The 19,860-nt window shown below is 39.7% G+C and overlaps 2 protein-coding genes across 2 annotated transcripts; one reads left to right on the forward strand and one right to left on the reverse strand.

The window, feature by feature from the left end:
* Positions 1 to 1,402: 1,402 nt before the first annotated feature.
* alg8 (ALG8 alpha-1,3-glucosyltransferase) lies at positions 1,403 to 12,966 on the reverse strand. Its single transcript, XM_042432277.1, has 13 exons — positions 12,849 to 12,966; positions 11,453 to 11,531; positions 10,728 to 10,921; positions 9,553 to 9,662; positions 7,952 to 8,019; positions 7,708 to 7,834; positions 6,357 to 6,460; positions 6,115 to 6,235; positions 5,845 to 5,984; positions 4,886 to 5,025; positions 4,398 to 4,495; positions 3,434 to 3,506; positions 1,403 to 3,332 (listed from the first exon to the last, which is right to left on the reverse strand). The coding sequence occupies exons 1-13, from the start codon at positions 12,932 to 12,934 to the stop codon at positions 3,107 to 3,109; spliced, it is 1,566 nt and encodes a 521-aa protein (XP_042288211.1). The 5' UTR covers positions 12,935 to 12,966; the 3' UTR covers positions 1,403 to 3,106.
* Positions 12,967 to 14,653: 1,687 nt separating this feature from the next.
* ccdc90b (coiled-coil domain containing 90B) lies at positions 14,654 to 19,506 on the forward strand. Its single transcript, XM_042431295.1, has 9 exons — positions 14,654 to 14,908; positions 15,596 to 15,715; positions 16,808 to 16,911; positions 16,994 to 17,095; positions 17,329 to 17,370; positions 17,728 to 17,799; positions 17,884 to 17,937; positions 18,507 to 18,621; positions 18,779 to 19,506. Exons 1-9 carry the CDS (start codon positions 14,857 to 14,859, stop codon positions 18,832 to 18,834), a joined length of 717 nt encoding a protein of 238 aa, XP_042287229.1. The 5' UTR covers positions 14,654 to 14,856; the 3' UTR covers positions 18,835 to 19,506.
* The last annotated feature ends 354 nt before the right edge of the window (positions 19,507 to 19,860 follow it).

Consider the following 19,860-nt stretch of genomic DNA (forward strand, 5'->3'; position numbering starts at 1 on the left):
GATGTTTTTACTCACCTGCTGCAGGAATTTACATCTTTTCTCAGATGTTTGAATCCAGCTGAAGTTGAAGATTCAGTCTTAATTAAATCAATCAAATTAAAGCTCCACGCAGCGTTGGTCAGGACCTCGCACTCTGGCCCGTCGGGATCAGATCATTTTGCTTTATAAAACTGAGGGATATTTATTACAAGTGTGGTGTGCTTTTATTTTGAAAGATTGATTGACAGGATGAGAATTTTCTGCAGGGTGAGACATGTCTGTCATCAAAATCATGCAAGTTTTGGGCCCATTCACTTGAATTTCAGTTAGTAAATTGAAAACTCTTGATGAGTTTGTGTGTAAAACAAATTATTTTCCTAATTTTCATCAAGTTTATCTTTAGAAAAGTAAAGACTTTTAACCCACATGACCTGGTGAAAGTTTGATTTGAATGGAGAGTGTGAGTGAACCCACACCTTTTTGATCATTTACTGCTTCCACATAGTTTTAGGTACAGACCACATTTGAACTTTAAATGAGTCACGAGACTTTGACCTACAAATCTTGAATTTACATGTTTTTTCTATCTTTTATTGTTTTTGAGATATTAGAGTGTGAGTTTTAAAGTCTTTTCTTGCTCCTCCTGTGATTTTATAATGAGTGTGTATTGCGGAATGTTTCACAGCACTGAGGGAGTGACATCACCAGGAGCAGTTGGAGAGGAGGATTTTAGAGTACGCTTCTTGTGAAATCTCCTCATAAATCCCATGACTTTGGCCAAATCTTACATTAAAAATCATATTTTAGTAGGAAAATTCGTGGCGAATCCATTGATACAGGTTTGAAAGTGGTCAGACTTATAGTTTAGACGTCAGAAGCCTCTGTTTGACATAAAGTTCATGCCTCCCCATTGGTTTACATTGTAAGGGTGATGTAGCACTGCAACTTTCAGGGCTTATTAGATCCAAAACTTTTTTTCAGCACAGTGTCATAAGTCACGTATTAAAGTTTGAAGCCGATACCATTAACGCCCTTGGAGGAGATAGCATTTGTCGGGGGCCAAAATTGAGGCAAAGTCTTATTTTGAAAGGCTAATTGCGGACTTCCTGTTGGATTTAGGTCAGGGGTGTCAGTGTATGATTTGTAGGTCTTGATGAGACGAATAATTGAGTTTTGGTTTGATCTCTCTACGACATTCCTACGGGCGGCCATTTTAGTTACATAGGTGGCGCTAGAGAGCAAGTTTTTGAGCATGTTTAGGGGGTCAAATTTAGGGTTGAAGTGGCGTAATAATAAAGAAACAAACAAACAAAACAAACACACTAGAAACAACAGGTTCCTTGCCTGTAGGCAGAGGACTACAGTTTTACAGTAGTCCTCTGTCTAAGGGCAAGGACCCTAATTATTACAAATGCAAACAGGATCAATTTATTTTTATTTTTATTTGAAAATATAGAAAAAGAAACATCGTAAATGTCCTTCATCATCTGTCTTTCAGTTTTGTTTTGGTCCACGTTACTTAAAAACAGGAAGTAGTTCTTCACTACTGGTCAGTTTGTTCGATCCATCGGCTGCTTTCAGCTGGAAACGTGACGTCTTTAGCGGCTCCTGGTCGCTCCTTTGTCAGCGCCGCTCAGAATGAAACATGAGGGTTTAATGCAGGTTTCTGATATTTATGTAGATTTCATGGATCAGTAGCTTGTAGTGTCAGTTTGTTGTCGGAGCAGCTGATAACAGATCATAAACACTTCGTTAACCAGCAGTCATCACCTGCATCTGTCACCATCTAAACGAGCTGCAGACGCGTGTTCAATACGCTGAAAAACACAACAAATAACAGCCAAACATTTCTTCTCACTGTTAGAAATGTGGCTGAAATATTTCCAGTGAAGTGAAACGGCCGCGATGACGTCGGATCCTGTAAACTGATCACCGTGCTGCATCAGTGAGTTATTATCTGTGCAAACAGGATAATAAATATCATCTCTGGGGCATTTTCAGCTCCACAGACCTTTAAATATGTGAACTATGACGGTTTGGGACAGGGCTGTGCGATATGACGATAGAGAAATGTCTTTTGGAGTCGGATTACATTAATGAATTCCTCTTCTTGGCTTTTTACTTGCAAAGCTTTTGTTGCACTTACAGTAATGTAACGAGTGTAGACATCATCAACTTGAGAACTTCACCTGGTTGACTGTCTCTCCTCTGCTCCGCTGTGTGCAGCACACGGCGGTCTTAACGCCGCCCTCGCTGAACGCAGTAGACACTGTGTTCATTTATGTTATTAACCTAATTTATGTGCAGCCGTTTCCTTTCAGCTCAGTGTGTGAGAGTCTCTACTGCGTTTTGCTGTCATTTACAGTCCTCTCCTCTGCTCTCTGCGGTTCAGCGAGGGCGGCGTTAAGCCCTCCGTGTGCTGCACACAGCGGAGCAGAGGAGAGACAGTCAACCAGGTGACGTTCTCAAGCTGACGTCAGCTACACTTGTTATATTACTGTAAGTGCAATAAAAGCTTTGCGAGTAAAAAAAACAAGAATTTATTAATGTGATTCACACAAAAGAAGACAAAACGAGGAGTTTGTACCTATAAGAAGGGTTCAGGTATGAAAAGTCTGACATGGACCAGAAACTATTGATTCATTGAGTTTACAGATAATGTGCTATATCATAATTAAACTGGTGAAATTACCTATATTAAGATATGAGGTTTTGTTCATGTCGCACAGCCCTGGTTTGGGAATATTGTTGTGTCTGTTTTTATCACATGTTGATCATAAAGCAGCTCTAACAACACAAACTGAACCAGAGAGAGTTTAGGAGGCTGCAGACCAGTAAGTCGACTACTGTAACAACAAAAAGCTCTTTGCTTCCGAAGTTGTAGATCTCTGAAACATTTTCTGCTTCATAATTCTGCTGCAGCTGCTGGAAACATCTGGACGAACGTGGTCAGTGTTCGACAGGAAGAAGGAAAACAAGCCGGACATTTAAACCGGAGCAGGACCGACCGTCAGTCTGTCAGTGTTTTGCTCAGGGGCACGTGTGCAGGACGGACGGCTGTGTAGCTGTCGGGGGGGTGGGGGGGGGGGGGATCTGACCCGTGACCTTTCTTGTACAGGACGAAGTCTCATAGCTGTTTGGGCTTCTCCTCGCGTCTCAGCAGACTGACGTACAGACGCAGGAAGGAGTAGCAGACGCCCAGAGAGCAGTACACCGAGGTCGCCAGCAGGGGGAGGAAGGGCAGCTTCTGTTGCCACGGCGACAGAGGGAAGACGACCTCGCAGGCGATCGCTACGGCGACCAGGCCCGACAGGTAGACGACCTCCAGAGGATGGAGCAGAGAGCCCTGACCACTGAGAGGAGAGAGAAAACAGATGATCAACCAATAAAATGTGATTAAAGTTTGTTTGTTTTTGCTAAAATCTTGACTGAAAAGGTGTTTTTTTTCTCCCACCTGTGGAGTTTCCTCAGAGCGGTGAAGGAGAAGATCGTAAACATCAGCATCAGCACGACTTTGATGGGCAGCTCTGCAAAACACAAAATATCAAAATATCAAGTTACTTCATTTAGTTACCGTGGAAATACAAGCTGATAGAAGATGGTGTCAGGATGTTTTTCAGTCTCAAAGAGGCGGCGTTAAAAATTAACTTTAGATTAAATTCAAAATCAAGAAAAACATAAAAACACATTGACAATAAATGGGCAGAAAAAAGACCTTTAAGAACTGGTTTCAAGATATTACAAGTCCTTTAAGAGGACATATTCTGCACATTTCCAGCCTCTATATTTATATTCTGGGGCTATACTGGAATAAAAACTCCTTATTTATCTTCTACTGGTCCTTTATGCAGCCCCTCAGTTCAGCCTCTGTCTCTAACAGGCCGTTTTAGCTTCTGTCTCTTTAAGGCCCCGCCTCCTGATGAGCCCACTCTGTTCTGATTGGTCAGCTTCAGGAAGCTTCCTACGTAAACAAACTATAGTAGCAGGATTTCACTTCTTTTTCTCCTTCTTTACTCCAAATGTCAACTTCTCAAATCCATCCAAACATGTTGGAGCTGAACAACACATGGAAACACCTTAGCAACCACCTTAGCAACCACCTTAGCAACCACCTTAGCAACCAAGGCTATGAGCAAGGTATAAAAAAAGCGTTGCAAACAAAGTGTTCAGAGCAGGTTGAAGCCCTGAGTTTTGACTTGCAGGCAGCATTTCTACATACGTTCACCTCAAGTTTTGGAATCAAGCTTAACATCCGACATCAGAACACGATATAAATATCAGAAAATCACAAAAAGCAGAAAATGTCCCCTTTAAGTTTAGGAAAATTACACCTTTTCAGAGTTTTTAAAGGTTCCCTGAATTAGAAATTGTCCCAAAGAATAGTTTCCAGCCCGTCCGTCTGTCTGTCTGGTGTTTACCTGCCGGGGTGAAGAGCAGCGGGAACAGCGAGTAATGACCTGTAGTGGTCAGTATCAAGAAGATCCCAGCATCCTCTCTGCTCTCAACCGCCAGGATGCTACAAGAAGAAAAACACACAAAAAGTTTTGGAGAAACTTTGACGTCAAATGTTTCAACAGCTTCTTTTTTCTCTGGTTTCTAACTGGATATGAACAGTTAAAATGTTCAAAATGTTTTTGTTTTGTATCGTTATGAGTTTGTCCTCCATCTCTTACAGCGTAGATGCGTTCAGGGCCAGTATGAAGAGTAGGAATTGTTACAGCTTCCCTTAATGTCTTCAATGATTGATTCCAGTGCAGAAGCTCTGATAATGTTGGACTGAAACACTTCCAGGAATCAAACGTAACTATTCCTGTCTCCTCCTCTACAGTAATAACACCATTATCTCTTAATGTACTGACAGCATTAAGAACGCTGTAAAATATCACCGGATGTATCGTTGGCTGACCTCAGAGGCAGGATGGCGATGAGGACGGCCTTTTCGTGGACGTGCCAGCCGAACATGAAGGAGGCCAAAGCGCAGAGCAGCAGGCAGCGCAGGAAACCACGAGCACCACGAGGACGCCGCCAGATGGACGCCACCGCCGGCTGCAGAGACAGAAAGTTAAGAGTGAAACTTCAACCAGACTGATACTTTTCATTAAACTTGTTATTTTATGACTTAAACCTGAATTAACTGATGTTTTGTAGTGAACATTAACTCTGACTCATCATCAGTTTTAAGTTGATGTGTTGAACTTGTTAGCAAACAGTTGCTTATTTCCACATCAAGCAGCTACGGAGCAACATTATCGTCACATTGATAATATCAATAATTACTTGTGGCGTTCCTCAGGGTTCTGTTCTTGATCCTTTATAGTTTTAATCTGGTTCAAGAAACTTGACATGATGTTTTTTGTTCACTTGTTTTCAGCAGAATAGTCTGTAAAAAGCATTTTTGTCATATTATCAGCTTATAAAGTAGTTGTTGCTAACTTGTTAGCAATCAGTTGCTTATTTCCACATCCAGCAGTTACGGAGCAACATTATCATTCATGTGGAGTCGTGTTTCTGTCCACCTGGTGAATGTAAGTCCAATATTCACTCTCTTTTAGCTCTGGTTTTACTCTCTATCAACTCCTGAGGGAAATATCTGGCTCTTTAGCTGCTAAATGCTCCACTATGTTCACCAGCTAGTCTACAGCTAACTGTGAGCAGGTAGTGTACAGCAGCTTTTTACAGCTTTTACTCTCTGAAAACGACGTTATGAGACGCTGAGAGTGAACCAGAATGAGCTGAAACTCACTACAAAGCTCTGTAAAGCCGAGAGGAGCTGCAGAGTCGCTGATATAATAGAAATACTGATTATAGCTGCTTTAACATCCGGGACACACACATGTAAAGATGAATTAATAAGTTGCGACTCACCAGGATGGACAGCAGAGTGCAGACGAGTGTGATGGAGGGAGAGACGGAGGGGAGGACCGAGTGCTGGAACTCCTGAACCAACCCGCCCGTCATGGAGGCTCGAGGAAGCTCCGCCTCCTCCAGCAGCTTCAGACGAACGCCTGGAAGAAAAAAAGAAAAACCAGCAGATACAAAGTCTGTGAGATATTAAACAGTTTCATGAGTCTTTATCCTCACTGGAGCTTTTTCAAACCTTCATAATAGAAGACAGAATTACACTCAGAGTCTCACCGAGCGTCGCCAGGCTTTTGTCCAGGACGTTGTAGAGCGCCCAGATGTTCGGGGCCCAGTAGGCGTGACAGAGGCCCCGTTTAAAGGGGAAGAGACGGGAGAGGACCTGAGGGAGCTGCCCCTGGAAAACACAACACACACGTCTTCATCAGCGTTCAGGATGATAAACCAAATGTTCAGATTTAAGTGAACTCTTCCTTCTCTGTGTCTAACTCATCTAAGCTGGAGGAGACTGAACTCACCATGGCGATGAACGGGCCGAAGGACAGAGCGCAGACGGAGACCACGATGCCGCCCAGAGCGACCAGACGCAGCGGACTGAAGCTGCTCCACCTGACTGAACCGTCTGCACAAACACACTCATTGTTACAGACTAATAACAGAACTAGAAAAGGTACATTTAGATGTATCGGCTGCCTGAGAAAAACACACTTTTTGTTTGGGCGTTCAGTGAACTCAGTGGTTGCTACGCGGCGTCTGGTGCGTTACTGGATTTTGGGCCTCATGCAAGAACGTTTTCAGATTTTTATCCACAAAACTCTCGTACTTTTATCTGAGAGGTTTGCTTGTACGAGAGTTCCAAGTCAGATTCAACAAACTCTCTTAACTGCCCAAACTCGTCGTAAATCGCTCGTTTTGGCCTGATGAACGAGATCTGATCATTAGCATAATGAACACCGCTAACATGTCGGTATGAGGTGACTGCTTCGCTCCATTTGTAGGTGAGTTTCATTCATAAAAATGTTACCAAACAGTAAATAAAAGAATTTCACACTGCGGAGCTTCAAGTTAAGTTCAGGAGTGTCAGCAGAAGAGGATCCGAAACAATTAGAAAATGTTAATTAAATTAATACACTGTGACAGAAATAAAGAGCGAACGCTTTGACGTGAAGTTAGAGGCTATAAAACATCTTTCTAAAGCAAAACACTCCGTGATTAATACGAGAGGCATCATGTGACGTCACAGAGATGTTAGAGGAGAGAATATTAGAGCCTCCAGTAGCTGATGTTACACTGTCAACATGATGCTGCTATATAAAGCCAGGAAATATATATATTTTATTTTAGTTGACTTCAGTATCATATTTAAACTTCAAATTAATTCAGATTAAGACATTATAATACTAATACTAATATAATATAAGTGTTTCTCCTCTTGTGAAGAAAGTCAAACCGTCTGTTCATGACTCCTTCAACAGTTCTGAACTCGAGCTGAGAAGTCGTCCTTGGAAACCGCAGCTGATTGGATGAACCACCTGTCTGTCACCGTCTTACCTTTGTGAGGCAGCTGGATTCACAAGATCACAAGAGTCCTGATTGGTCCGAACCATCGGCGGTTCAGACACAAACACACTCATGTGATCTCACAAGGTAAAGAGAAAACTGATGAATGTCACAAATGTCCTTGAATCACTCGTTTGTGCCTCTTTAGAACAAATCTGCTGGTACGAGTGCTTCTTGCATGAGGCCCAGTGTCTTACTGCGTCTACACTGAAACTGTGTCAGCCGTGTTCTTCTGACTGAACAGTACACTTCTGAGTTAATCGATACAGCTGTCACACATGTGTGTGTTTGTGTGTTTGTGTGTCGTACCTTTGTTGTCCTGAGTGAAGCAGTAACTCCTCAGCAGGTAGATGCCGTAGGCCGGAGCCACGTACAGGTAGATGTGCTTCAGGTTGAGCAGGACGGAGAACAGCAGCGCCCCCTGCAGGTGTCGAGACTGTTCAACACAAACAACAAGACAAAGACTGAAGCTGTTTGTTGAATTAAAATCATCTTCTCCATGTCGTACATTTAGAGTTACATGAAGTCACGAGCAGCGTCTGGAGGTTTGTACCTGCAGGTGTTTTGCAATCGACAGCAGCAGGAAACCAAACAAGAAGCCGTTATACTGGAAATGAATATCTGAGAGAAAATGTCAAGGAACAAACATCATGTTCATCATGTTCTGAGCCTAAAAAAGACAAATTACACTGAAAATCAATCACATGTTCTGTTCATAGTCGACAATATGATGAAAAGAACAAATCTATCAATCAATTCTCACAGTGATGAACCTTTGGATACATGTGAGATTTTTTATTCAGTGTGTGAGATGATGAAAAAATAATGAAAATGTTTTTAAAAATGAAGACATCCTTAGAAAAAAATCAATGTTTACAGAAAGGACGAGGAAGAAAGCAAGAAGTATCCTGGCAGAGAGCTTCTGTCCTCCATTCAGCCAGATTTAGCCTCTGAGCTCCGGGAGGCACTGTAGAGTGACTATAGAGACTGTAGAGTGACTATAGAGACTGTAGAGTGACTATAGAGACTGTAGAGAGACTATAGAGACTGTAGAGTGACTATAGAGACTGTAGAGCAACTAGAGAGCAACTAGAGAGCAACTATATAGACTATAGAGCGACTATAGAGACTATAGAGCAACTAGAGAGCAACTAGAGAGCAACTATATAGACTACAGAGTGACTATAGAGACTATAGAGCAACTAGAGAGCGACTATAGAGACTATAGAGCAACTAGAGAGCAACTAGAGAGCAACTATATAGACTACAGAGTGACTATAGAGACTATAGAGCGACTATAGAGACTATAGAGCAACTAGAGAGCAACTAGAGAGCAACTATATAGACTACAGAGTGACTATAGAGACTATAGAGCAACTAGAGAGCGACTATAGAGACTATAGAGCAACTAGAGAGCAACTAGAGAGCAACTATATAGACTACAGAGTGACTATAGAGACTATAGAGCGACTATAGAGACTATAGAGCAACTAGAGAGCAACTAGAGAGCAACTATATAGACTACAGAGTGACTATAGAGACTATAGAGCGACTAGAGAGCAACTAGAGAGCAACTATATAGACTATAGAGTGACTAGAGAGATTATAGAGACTGTAGAGCGACTATAGAGCAACTAACACCAACACATTTACAGAAATGTTTATTAATATGAGTTGTCATTATAAATCTTTTTTTTAAATTAGGTATTTTGATTCATTTAGTTTGGATCCATTGTTGCCTTGTAGTTCTGGTCGTGTTCACTGACTCGTTACAAACCAGACGAGTTTGATGTAAACATCAGGTCACATGACCCGACAGGTTTGGTGCATCATCAGGTGGTGACTGACAGCAGGTCAGTGCTGCGTTTATTGATCTTCTCTGGTGTCATTAAGAGTTCGCTCACCTTTGCTTTGCTGTCTCTGATGTTTCAGAGAAAAATCCTTCAACTGGATCAACAAAACAAACTGAACCAAACTACTTAGCAGCGAAGGTTTTTCACACTTTTTATTCACTTTAAAGTGTGAAAAAAAGAAAAAACATCAGTTTCTTTTTCTGCCTCTGAATCCAAAATACTAAAAACTTTTGAGTGAATTACTTTGATGTGATAAAAGTTTATATCTGATGTTGTGTTCAAGATCAGAGATGAAGGATACGGTCGACGATGAGGAGGCCGAAGTTCCAGAGCAGCAGAACGGCCAGGACGAAGGGCGGCTGGTTCAGGACGTCCCGCGAGCCTTTCTGCTCCTGAACACACCTGCAGCACCTGGAGGACGACAGCCAATCAGATTCATCCACTCATTTGCTCTTTTTATTCAATTTGAGGAAAATTATTTCAACCTGTTATTGTGTTTTAACTTCACTTTAATACAGAAAGAAAAACAAAAACTGCAATAATTAATCAATTAATTGATCCACATTAAATCAATCTGCAACTATTTTTTATAACTGAATAATTGTTTTCACCATTTTTTAAGCAAAATTAACTGGATTAGCTTCTCAAATGTGATGATTTAATGTTTTTCTTTTTGATACAGAATATGATAATAAACTGACTGTTTTATTTTAATTGATAAATGAATCGTTTTGTCTATAAAATGTCATAAAATCTTGAAACAAACCCGTTATAGTGACCCGACGTCTTCAAATGTCTCATTTTGTCTGATCAACAGTTATAAATCCAAAGATATTCAGTTTATGTATTATAATAAAGCATTAAATCATCTATATTGATGACTGAAGAATTTAATGTTTTTCTGTGTCATAAACTGATGATCAGACTTTGGATTCCTGAATGTTTGTCGGACAAAACGAGACATTTGAAGACGTCGCTTTGGGCTCTAAAATATTAAAACAGGCTTTTGGTTTTTTGTACAATTTTCTGGCATTTGATAGACATCATATATATCATATATGACACAGAAAAACATTACATTTGAGACACATTTAAGAAGCTAAAACCTGCAAATGTTTTACATTTTTACTTTAAAAAATGACTAAAAATGATTCAAACATCACAACAGTTGCAGATGAAATTTCTGTTGATCAATTAATCGATTAATTGACTAATTGTTGCAGCTCCAGTCAGGACAAAATAACATTTAAAGACCTGATTCTGGTAAATTATAACGACATTTAGACATTTTATAGACAAAACTAGAGATCGTTAGTCGCAGCCGTGATTCTAATGATGTTTTGCAGTTTGTCAGCTTCATGCTGTGTGTGTGTGTGTGTGTGTGTGTGTGTGTGTGTGTGTGTGTGTGTGTGTGTGTGTGTGTGAGTGAGATGGATGCAGATTGAATCAGAGACTCTGATCAGACTGCGGACTCACTCTCTGGCAGCGAAGATGAAAACCAGGTCGGTGAAGACGACCGACAGCCTCTGGAAGAGGACGGTGGCGGGACTGGCGTAGTTCAGCTTCTCCACCGCCAGCATGTCGCTGTCGAAGTGCTGAGCGACGCGGGACAGACCGAACTCGAACCAGGCGAACAGCGGCGGGTAGTCCAGGGTCCACTCCGACGTGTTCTGTAAGGACGGACAAAAATATTAAAACCACGAGATGTCATCAGGAAGATGATGATGAGCGAGGCGCTAATGACAGACGACGTCACATGTTGTACAGATCATTAAAACCGGCAGGATAATTTGTGATTTGTGGCTCTGAGCTGAATAAATAATATAAATAAATATTGAACTTTCCCAAAGTTCTCAAAGATTTTCACTTTACTGTCACATATGACACAGAAAAACATTAAAGCTTCACATTTGATGAGATGAAACCTGCAACTTTTTGGCATTTTTGCTTCAAAATGTATTAAAATGATTGTTCAATTATCAAAATCATTTTAGCCGGCTTATCGATCAATCAACTAATCGTTTCAGTTCTACTCAGATTACAATCAAATGCAGATTTATTTCATTCTGTGACTGAGAGATGAACAAAATAAGATGAACCAATAATAAATTAAGAGAAAAACCACATGACAGAACACACACACTTCCTGTGAGAGTGCGTGCACCAGGTGTGTGTTTGGTCATGTGATCAGGTCGACTGACCTCATAGTACCACCTGGACACCGGCAGACTGTGAGTGATGGCCAACCAGTTCCTGTGCACCTCGAAGTCTGTGGAGTGACTGATGGACACACAGCAGCAGGTTAACAACAGATCAATCCAAACTTCATGCAGAAAATATTATTATTATTATTATTATTATTATTATTATTATTATTGTTAGTTATTGTGACTTAACAGCAAACGTACATTCAGCTACAGGTGAAGGAACACAAACACAATCCTGTCGGTCTTCAGTATTTGACTGAAATTTTGCTAATTTGCATGTGATGAAATAACAGCAACATTAAATCAGTTAGTTCTCTCATTATAACTGAATTTCAGGTCATATTATATTATTTCTCCTGATCCTTTGGACTTGTAGCAGGATCAGTTGTGTTAAAACTAGTGCTGAGATCCAGATTTCTTATTGTTAAACTGGAACTTTTCTTTTATTCTTCCAAAAACTTTATTTATAGTATTCAGAGTCTAAACGGTACAATATAAAACAACACAGGAAGGAAACAGAAGAAGAAAGAAAAAGACATTAAATGAATATTTAAATAGATAATTAACAGATTTTGGATATAATTATATCACCACTACAAGTGAGAGAAATAAAGCCACACATTCAGTCCAGACAATTAAGTATTATTGTAACAAAACGTGTATTTCAGCAGATAAATAAGGTCTTTATTGTGTTTCTATAAACCCTGCAGCCAGAAGACAACAGCACATATGAATCAGGTTGATGATGAAGTGATGAACAAAGATATTTAAGGTTTGAATGTTACAGAAAGCGGGAACACCTGATGGATTAATGCATAATTCACCTGTAGTTGATTCTGACTCTGTTAATAGACTCAGTTTGTGTGGGACAGATATGAAATTACACTATATTATATTTCTGAGGACTGAAGCTTCCACACAGGATATAAAAGCAAGAATAATATCATTATTTTAATACCTGTTAATAACTGTCTTAGTTTGACTCTAATAACTAATAATAATCTGTATTTAACTTCACATCTCTGCTTCAAACCGAACTTCTAATGAAAAACGGCGCCATCTTGAGGCTGTTTGCCTGCAGAAGCCGAAATTTAAATACACGTCACGTTAAATGTACATCAATAAAACCTATAAAGTCTCACATAACCAACGGCTACAAACATTTATAATTTATCGAGTTGAAGGGAGTCGTTTTAGCAACTTTCTTAACGTTGACAAACAGTTTAAAACATATTCTGGATGTACGTTACGCTGCTCAGGCTGTTAGCCGGATGCTAACAGGAGCCGCTGCAGCTTTTAAACGTTCGTTTAATAAATGAAAAATATCGTCCTGAAGCTGCAGATCTTCATGTAACTCGCTGTTATTTCACTGCAGATTATTTACACTCACTAGGCGCTGATGAACAGACATTTCAGAAGAGAAACTCCGAGCGCTAAAGCTGGAAACCAGCTCCAACCGTCCGCCGCGGACGCCATAGCTGTGACGTCGATGATTCTGTAAACAAAACTTTATTGACAGTCAGCGGTGGAGACAGTATTCACATACTTCAGTAAAAATACTCCATTACAAGTACAAGTCCTGCATGAAAAGTCCTACTACAGTAAAAGTACATAAGTATTATGAGCTTGATGTAGTTAAAGTATTGGAAAGAAGAAAAAACAAAGTTCTGATACACAAATCTGTTTTCAGTTTTTGGACTTTTTTCTCTAATCTTTGATTTTTGCTGAAATATTGGATCATTTGAACATTTATTGAAATGAAAGCATGTGAGAAGTTTAGAGGGAAAAATCACTATTTGGTGGAGCTGTTAACAACTCATAGACATGTGAAATGTGACCCCGACTACACACTGCTTTTTGTAAGACGTCAAAAGACAAAAAGGTTGGAAACCACTGGTTTCATCTTTAACAATGTGTTGTATTTTAAAAGCTTGTTGTATTAGAAAGTACAATATTTCACTCTGAAATTTAGTGGAGTGGAAGTATAAAGTAGCATCACATGGAAATACTCAAGTAAAGTACAAGTACTTCAAAACTGTACTTCAGTACAGTACTTGGGTAAAAGTACTTAGTTACTGTCCATCACTTGTCTCTGATACTGATAGTTTTCACCAGTAATAATTTTGATGAAGGACAATATGAACATGTAGCAACACTTCTACAAACAGTCATGTTCAGATCAACCTGTTTTGGGGCCTCAGGGCTAAAATGTTCTGTTCCCTTTGAATCCTGCACAGCCAGAGCTACCACGTGGGAAGAGAACTCACTTTGTGGTAATTTGATTAAACTGGGGCTGCAACTAATGATTATTTTATCGATTGATCTGTCGATTATCTTCTAAATTAAACGATTAGTTGTTTGGTCCATAAAATGTCAAAAAATAGTGAAAATTGTTGAGCCCGTTTTTCATTAGAAGTACGTTTTGAAGCTGAGTTGAAAACAGATTTGTGTATCAGAACTTTGTTTTTTCTTCTTTCCTCTCCCATTAATCATCTCACCACCCCTCAGATTTATCTGCTGACCCTTTGGAGGGGCCCGACCCCTAGGTTGGGAACCACTGGACTAAACTAGCTAACTGTATATAAAGTAGTGTAAACTAGCTCCACCTCCAGCAGCTACAACAGTAACATGCTGCTCTAACACTGATGCTTCACTATTAATAATCTAATGATGTCATATATAATAATATATCAGTCAGAGGGACCAAACCACTACTTTTACTGCAATACTTTAACTACATCAAGCTCATAATACTTATGTACTTTTACTGCAATACTTTAACTACATCAAGCTCATAATACTTATGTACTTTTACTGCAATACTTTAACTACATCAAGCTCATAATACTTATGTACTTTTACTGCAATACTTTAACTACATCAAGCTCATAATACTTATGTACTTTTACTGCAATACTTTAACTACATCAAGCTCATAATACTTATGTACTTTTACTGCAATACTTTAACTACATCAAGCTCATAATACTTATGTACTTTTACTGTAATACTTTAACTACATCAAGCTCATAATACTTGTGTACTTTTACTGCAGTGAAGTATCTGAGTACTTCTTCCACCTCTGTCAGACACCTGCGTCGGTTTTAATTTGTATCAGATCAGAATCAACATTTCTGCTGCTGCCTGTAATGATGTAAGATGCACTGCAGTACTTTTCTCGTGTCTCTCTATAAATGTCCGACAGTTCCTGAATGCAGCACCAGGAGGAGCTGGTCCTCCTCCTGGTGGCCTGTATCCGGTCTGCCAGCACTGTCAGCGGGATCTAACAGAGCTAACACCCCGTCAGGACCAACTGGAGTCTGTCTCAGTCGGTTCTGTGTTTCAGTGTTTCAGGAAACTTTTCTGTGACTTATAAACTCTTCAGAACAACTTCCGGCATGAACGCGCTGCTGCGGCGCTGTCAGCCGCGGCGGGTCTGCACCTGGAGAGGTGAGCGTGTTTTCCTCCACTTACACAAAATAAAAGACGACCTCTGAAGTAATGTCACTAACCGCAGTGCACGCTGGGTCCAAACGGGACAAACCAGACCTGTGACATCATTTAACCTAACGTCAGTCACGTGATTAAACCTAAACTCCCCGTTTATCAGTGTGGCGTGGTGACTTCTGTCTGACTGGTTCATCAACTTAAAAGATAAAGTCTAACTGTATTTAAACTGCCTTTTTGTGTCTGCAACAGCAACATATCTGCTCTGTAAAACACTTCCTGTTTTCTCCTTTCAGAAAAAACCTGAAAGCAAAGGGAGAAATTTATTTTAAATTCCTTGATTTCATGATGGCGCCTCCTAGTTTTACATTATTTCCATTAAATATCGTTCTGTCACCCATCTACATAGCTGGAGTCCTTATTTCCACTCATCAAATACATTATTTTCGTAAAGCGATGACATGTTCTATCATCAGCAGAGCAGACGGTCACACTGAGCCTGACTGCATCCTGCTACACAGACTCTGAACAACAACCACATTAGCTTTGCTGCTAAAGTCTCCTTCTGATCTAACTAACAGCAGAGGTTGGATCAGTCTTAGTGGTCACAAGATGATTAAAGGGATAAGTTAAATAAAACATATTTCAGACCCTAATAAACAGATTAATGTGTTTTTGTGTGTGTGACAGATCTCCATGTGGGAGCACCCGTGGCGACCTTCGACGTGAGGAAAGTGGAATTAACACCTCTGGAGCAGCGGAAACTCACCTTCGACTCCCACGCCATGGTGACGGAGCTGGAGAGCAGCGGTGAGGAGACAACATGCTCCAGAAGTTTACTGTGCTTTGCCAGGACTCACACTCAATGAAAATAAGGGAATATATCATTATAATCATGATATTTGATACCTGACATGGAGAAGAACTTTTAAGTTGAACTTGTTAGTAAACAGTTGCTTATTTCCACATCCAGCAGCTATGGAGCAACATTATCGTCACATTGATAATGTCAATAATTACTTGTGGCGTTCCTCAGGGTTCTGTTCTTGATCCTTTATAGTTTTAATCTGGTTCAAGCAACTTGACATGTTGTTTTTTGTCCACTTGTTTTCAGAAGAATAGTCTGTAAAAAGCATTTTTGTTATACTATCAGTTTATAAAGTAGTTGTGGCTAACATGTTAGCAAACAGTTGCTTATTTCCACATCCAGAAGTCATGGAGCAACATTGCAGCAGTCTGTTTGCCGTTTGGTGCTGAGCAGGTAGTGTACAGCGGCTTTTTACAGCTTTTTTCTCTGAAAACAGCTGCCTGCTGCGGCCCAAAACAACACTATGAGACGCTGAGAGTGAACCAGAACAGTAAAGTTGCAGCCGGACAGATAAACAATGAGCTGAAACTCACTATAGAAACTCACTCTGTAAAGCCGAGAGGAGCTGCAGAGTCTCTGATAATTCTCTGTAGGTTCATCACTACGAGCCACAACCAACACGTTACACACTGACAGGTCAGACTGGAGGGATAGAAATATGTGTTATAATCATAAAAAATAGAAGATCATGACAACTTGGCAAACTCCAATATGATCAAAAGCTACTGAACAGCTACTAAACAGCTCTTGTGGTCAGATTGTTTCTGTTTCCAACTGAAGTACAGTTTTAAAACACCGGTCACTCAGTTTCCCCTCAGGGATCAATAAAGTATTTCTGTGTCTGATTAAACCAGGCAGCACTTGAGACAATTGGTTAATATATATTGAACTTTTGTTAGGAAGTCTGCGTACAATGTATGTCCAGGTTTAACCAAAGTCAGACCGTTTGACTCTAATAATCACATGTAGTATAATAAATACTGTAAAAGTTTTCAGCTTCATCTTTTCATACCAAAGTGTTTTTATATTTGCAGGTTTTGAGAAGCGTCAGGCGGAGCTCATCGTTTCAGCTCTGGTCACTCTGACGACAGCGAACATGGACATCGTTTATAAAGACATGGTGACCAAATCCCACCAGGTAGGACGCTGCGAGGACGTTTACTGGAGGTCTGCAGAGTCTACATACACAGAGTGGATGTTAACTTTAGTTTTTCTCTCAGGAAATCGCTGTGCTGCAGATCATGGCTCATCTGGACTCCATCAGGAAGGACATGGTGATCCTGGAGAAGAGCGAGTTCGCCAACCTTCGATCTGAGAACACGGTACGACAACACGTTAAATCTCTTTTTCTGTTTTAGTTCTTTAATCATGTGTTGATCAATACTTCACTGCCTGTCCAGTGACACTCAGGCTACACAACTGTGCCCAGATGTGTTTGTGTATTTATGTCAATAGTATTGTAATTGTTACCATCACAGGATGAAACTCATGAGACTTGTACTCAGCTGATATTTTTATATCTGCTACTTTTTCAAAACTGTTTCTGCTTTTGTAGAAAATGAAAAGAGAACTGGAGCAGCTTCGGAACAGACTGACGGTGAGAAACATGTTTTCATATGTAGTCAAATCAATTTTATTTATATAGCCAAACATCACAAATCTGCCTCAAGTGACATTTCAATCTGTACATCAATACCCTCTATCCTCAGAAAAAACTCCTCAAAACATATTCATAGGCAAAAATAAAATAGAAGAAAGCTCAGGAAGAGCAGACAGGAAACTGTTTCACTGTTTGTTAGACTTCAAATGTGATAACTTCCTCTCCTCTGATGCCTGAGTTTGTGATCATGTAAACTGCTGGAGCATAAAGCAGCAAACGTGTTTTTATAGAAACTGTTAACAGTTGAGCAGCTTCACTGTGTGGTCTGATGGATTTGAGGATGTTTTTGTTCAGGAAGAGAGTCAGAAAGTCCGATCAGATTCCAGACTGGACATCAACCTGGAGCGCAGCAGGACGTCTGACATTGTGAGTGTGTTTGTCATGTTTTATTACAGTTAGATGATGCTTGTTGCTGCAGTGTAGAGAGACGATTCTGTGTTTTTCTTCCAGTTTACTGATCAGGAGAAGAAGCTGATGGAGGCGAGCACAGAGTTCCATCACAAGGTGAATATATATATATATATATAATATATATATAATATATATAATATATACTGCTGGTATTCATGGATAGATGATGAGACCCCCGGACACATTGAAGTAAGACCCCTAGACTGAAAGAGGTGCAAAACAACTACAAACAACATGGCCGTGTCATTTGTAGTCACTTTATGCCAATGTTTATCATCGTTGTTTTGCTTCCTTTTGTGCCGTTGTTTTGCGTCTCTTTATAGACATTTTGTGGCTCTTTGAAGTCGAAATACGAACAACATGGCCGCTTCATTTGTAGTCATTTTGTGTCTCGTTAAAGTCAACTACAAACAACATGGCCGCTTCATTTGTTGTCATTTTGTGTCTCATTAAAGTCAACTACAAACAACATGGCCGCTTCATTCGTAGTCGTTTTGTGTCTCGTTAAAGTCAACTACAAACAACATGGCCGCTTCATTTGTAGTCATTTTGTGTCTCTTTGAAGTACTGAACTGAACTTCGGTGGTGCGCAGAGTGGGATATGATTGGTTGTTTTTGGATGTGACTGGTTGATGACATCACTGCGTGTCTCCTGTTGTCAGAGAGCCGACCTCGTCAACGACAACATGGAGATCAACAAGAAGATCGACCTGCAGGTGGCTTCGCTCAAAACCGTCCTGGAGTCTCACAAACTGGAGACGATCCGCTACGTCGCAGGTACGACGAAACGAAACAGCCACAACGTGTCGCAAGTTTATTTATTTTTTAAACTTTATTGAAAACAATCAAATTCAAAACACAGAGATGTTCACTGACATGTTTGAATAAATACATGAAAACATCACATCTGACCAGTTTTCGTTTCCTTTTTCAGCGACGTTGTTCTCCTGCCTCGCCATCGCGCTGGGCGTCTACCGGCTGTGGAGGTGAAGGAGCTTCATCACAAACACACTCAGCTCGTCTTCATACTCGACACAAAGTAGTTCCGGTCAAACGTCTTTAAAACGGACGTAGTTTAAAAAACGCAGCTGCTGCTGCTGAGTTCTCATCATGTCACAATTTGAAGTATGAAGCAGCATAAAACTATCTGCATGGAGAGAAGCTTCTCTGGTGTTTTATTCTTTGATTTGGGTGAATTAACCCTTTAAAAGGACGTATTTATAGTTGATTTTCAGAAATGTATTTTACAGTCTTGACAAGAACAAATTTCTGTGTAAAAGTGATTTTTTTTAAAAATGAACTTTGTGTTATTTTGTGTTTAATTTAAATCCACGTCGATCCAGACTCGTGTTGTTTCAGACGGGAAACGTTCATCATGTTTACTAAACTAACTGATCATTTACTGACAATATGAAGTTAGTTGTTGTTACAGTTTGACTGCAGATAACGTCTCTGATAGTTTTTTTTTTTAAGTTTTTTTTTTAAGTCAAAAGAAAAAGATTGTAACAAAACATTAAAAATGTATTCAGAGTTGTGAAATTTAAAGACGTTCTTGAGTAAAAATCTATAAAACTTTTATTTTATTGCTGTTTTTAAAACGAAACGAAGGAACTAAAACTCAAGAAATAAAACATTTCTGCTGGAAAACAATAAACTGTGTTTTTATTTTTGGTTTTAAACAGACAAACCTGTGAAATAATTATCAGACAATCACAACAACGTATCATACAGTTGTAAACAGTTTGAGTCATCAGACTTCTGATGGTATATTTTTTATAACATTTATATGACACATAGAGTATAAACACAGAGAAATGCATATTATAAATATTGATTTATTGTATTTTTATCTGATTACTTATTTACATGATATTTTATTACTTTATATTAAATCACGTCTCATCGTCACACTTAAAGATGATGTTTGTAAAATTAACTATAAAGATCTTCAGACACTCAAAAAACCTCAAAAACAACAAACAGACGAGCCGAGAAATAAAAACATGAAATAAAAAC

Source organism: Thunnus maccoyii, chromosome 13 (assembly GCF_910596095.1).
Source record: "Thunnus maccoyii chromosome 13, fThuMac1.1, whole genome shotgun sequence".
Lineage (NCBI taxonomy): Eukaryota > Metazoa > Chordata > Actinopteri > Scombriformes > Scombridae > Thunnus > Thunnus maccoyii.

What these genes read in the sequence shown, in the direction of transcription:
- alg8 (XM_042432277.1), bottom strand. Translation starts at nt 12,934, where the DNA reads ATGGCGTCCGCGGCGGACGGTTGGAGCTGGTTTCCAGCTTTAGCGCTC. An exon ending in CGGCCTCCTCATCGTCGACC is followed by an intron (nt 8,020 to 9,552) that starts GTATCCTTCATC and finishes ATTTTCTCTCAG; the next exon opens with ATATTCATTTCCAGTATAAC. An exon ending in CGATTGCAAAACACCTGCAG is followed by an intron (nt 7,835 to 7,951) that starts GTACAAACCTCC and finishes TGTGTTGAACAG; the next exon opens with TCTCGACACCTGCAGGGGGC.
- ccdc90b (XM_042431295.1), top strand. Translation starts at nt 14,857, where the DNA reads ATGAACGCGCTGCTGCGGCGCTGTCAGCCGCGGCGGGTCTGCACCTGG. An exon ending in GACGGAGCTGGAGAGCAGCG is followed by an intron (nt 15,716 to 16,807) that starts GTGAGGAGACAA and finishes TTATATTTGCAG; the next exon opens with GTTTTGAGAAGCGTCAGGCG. An exon ending in AGCTTCGGAACAGACTGACG is followed by an intron (nt 17,371 to 17,727) that starts GTGAGAAACATG and finishes GTTTTTGTTCAG; the next exon opens with GAAGAGAGTCAGAAAGTCCG.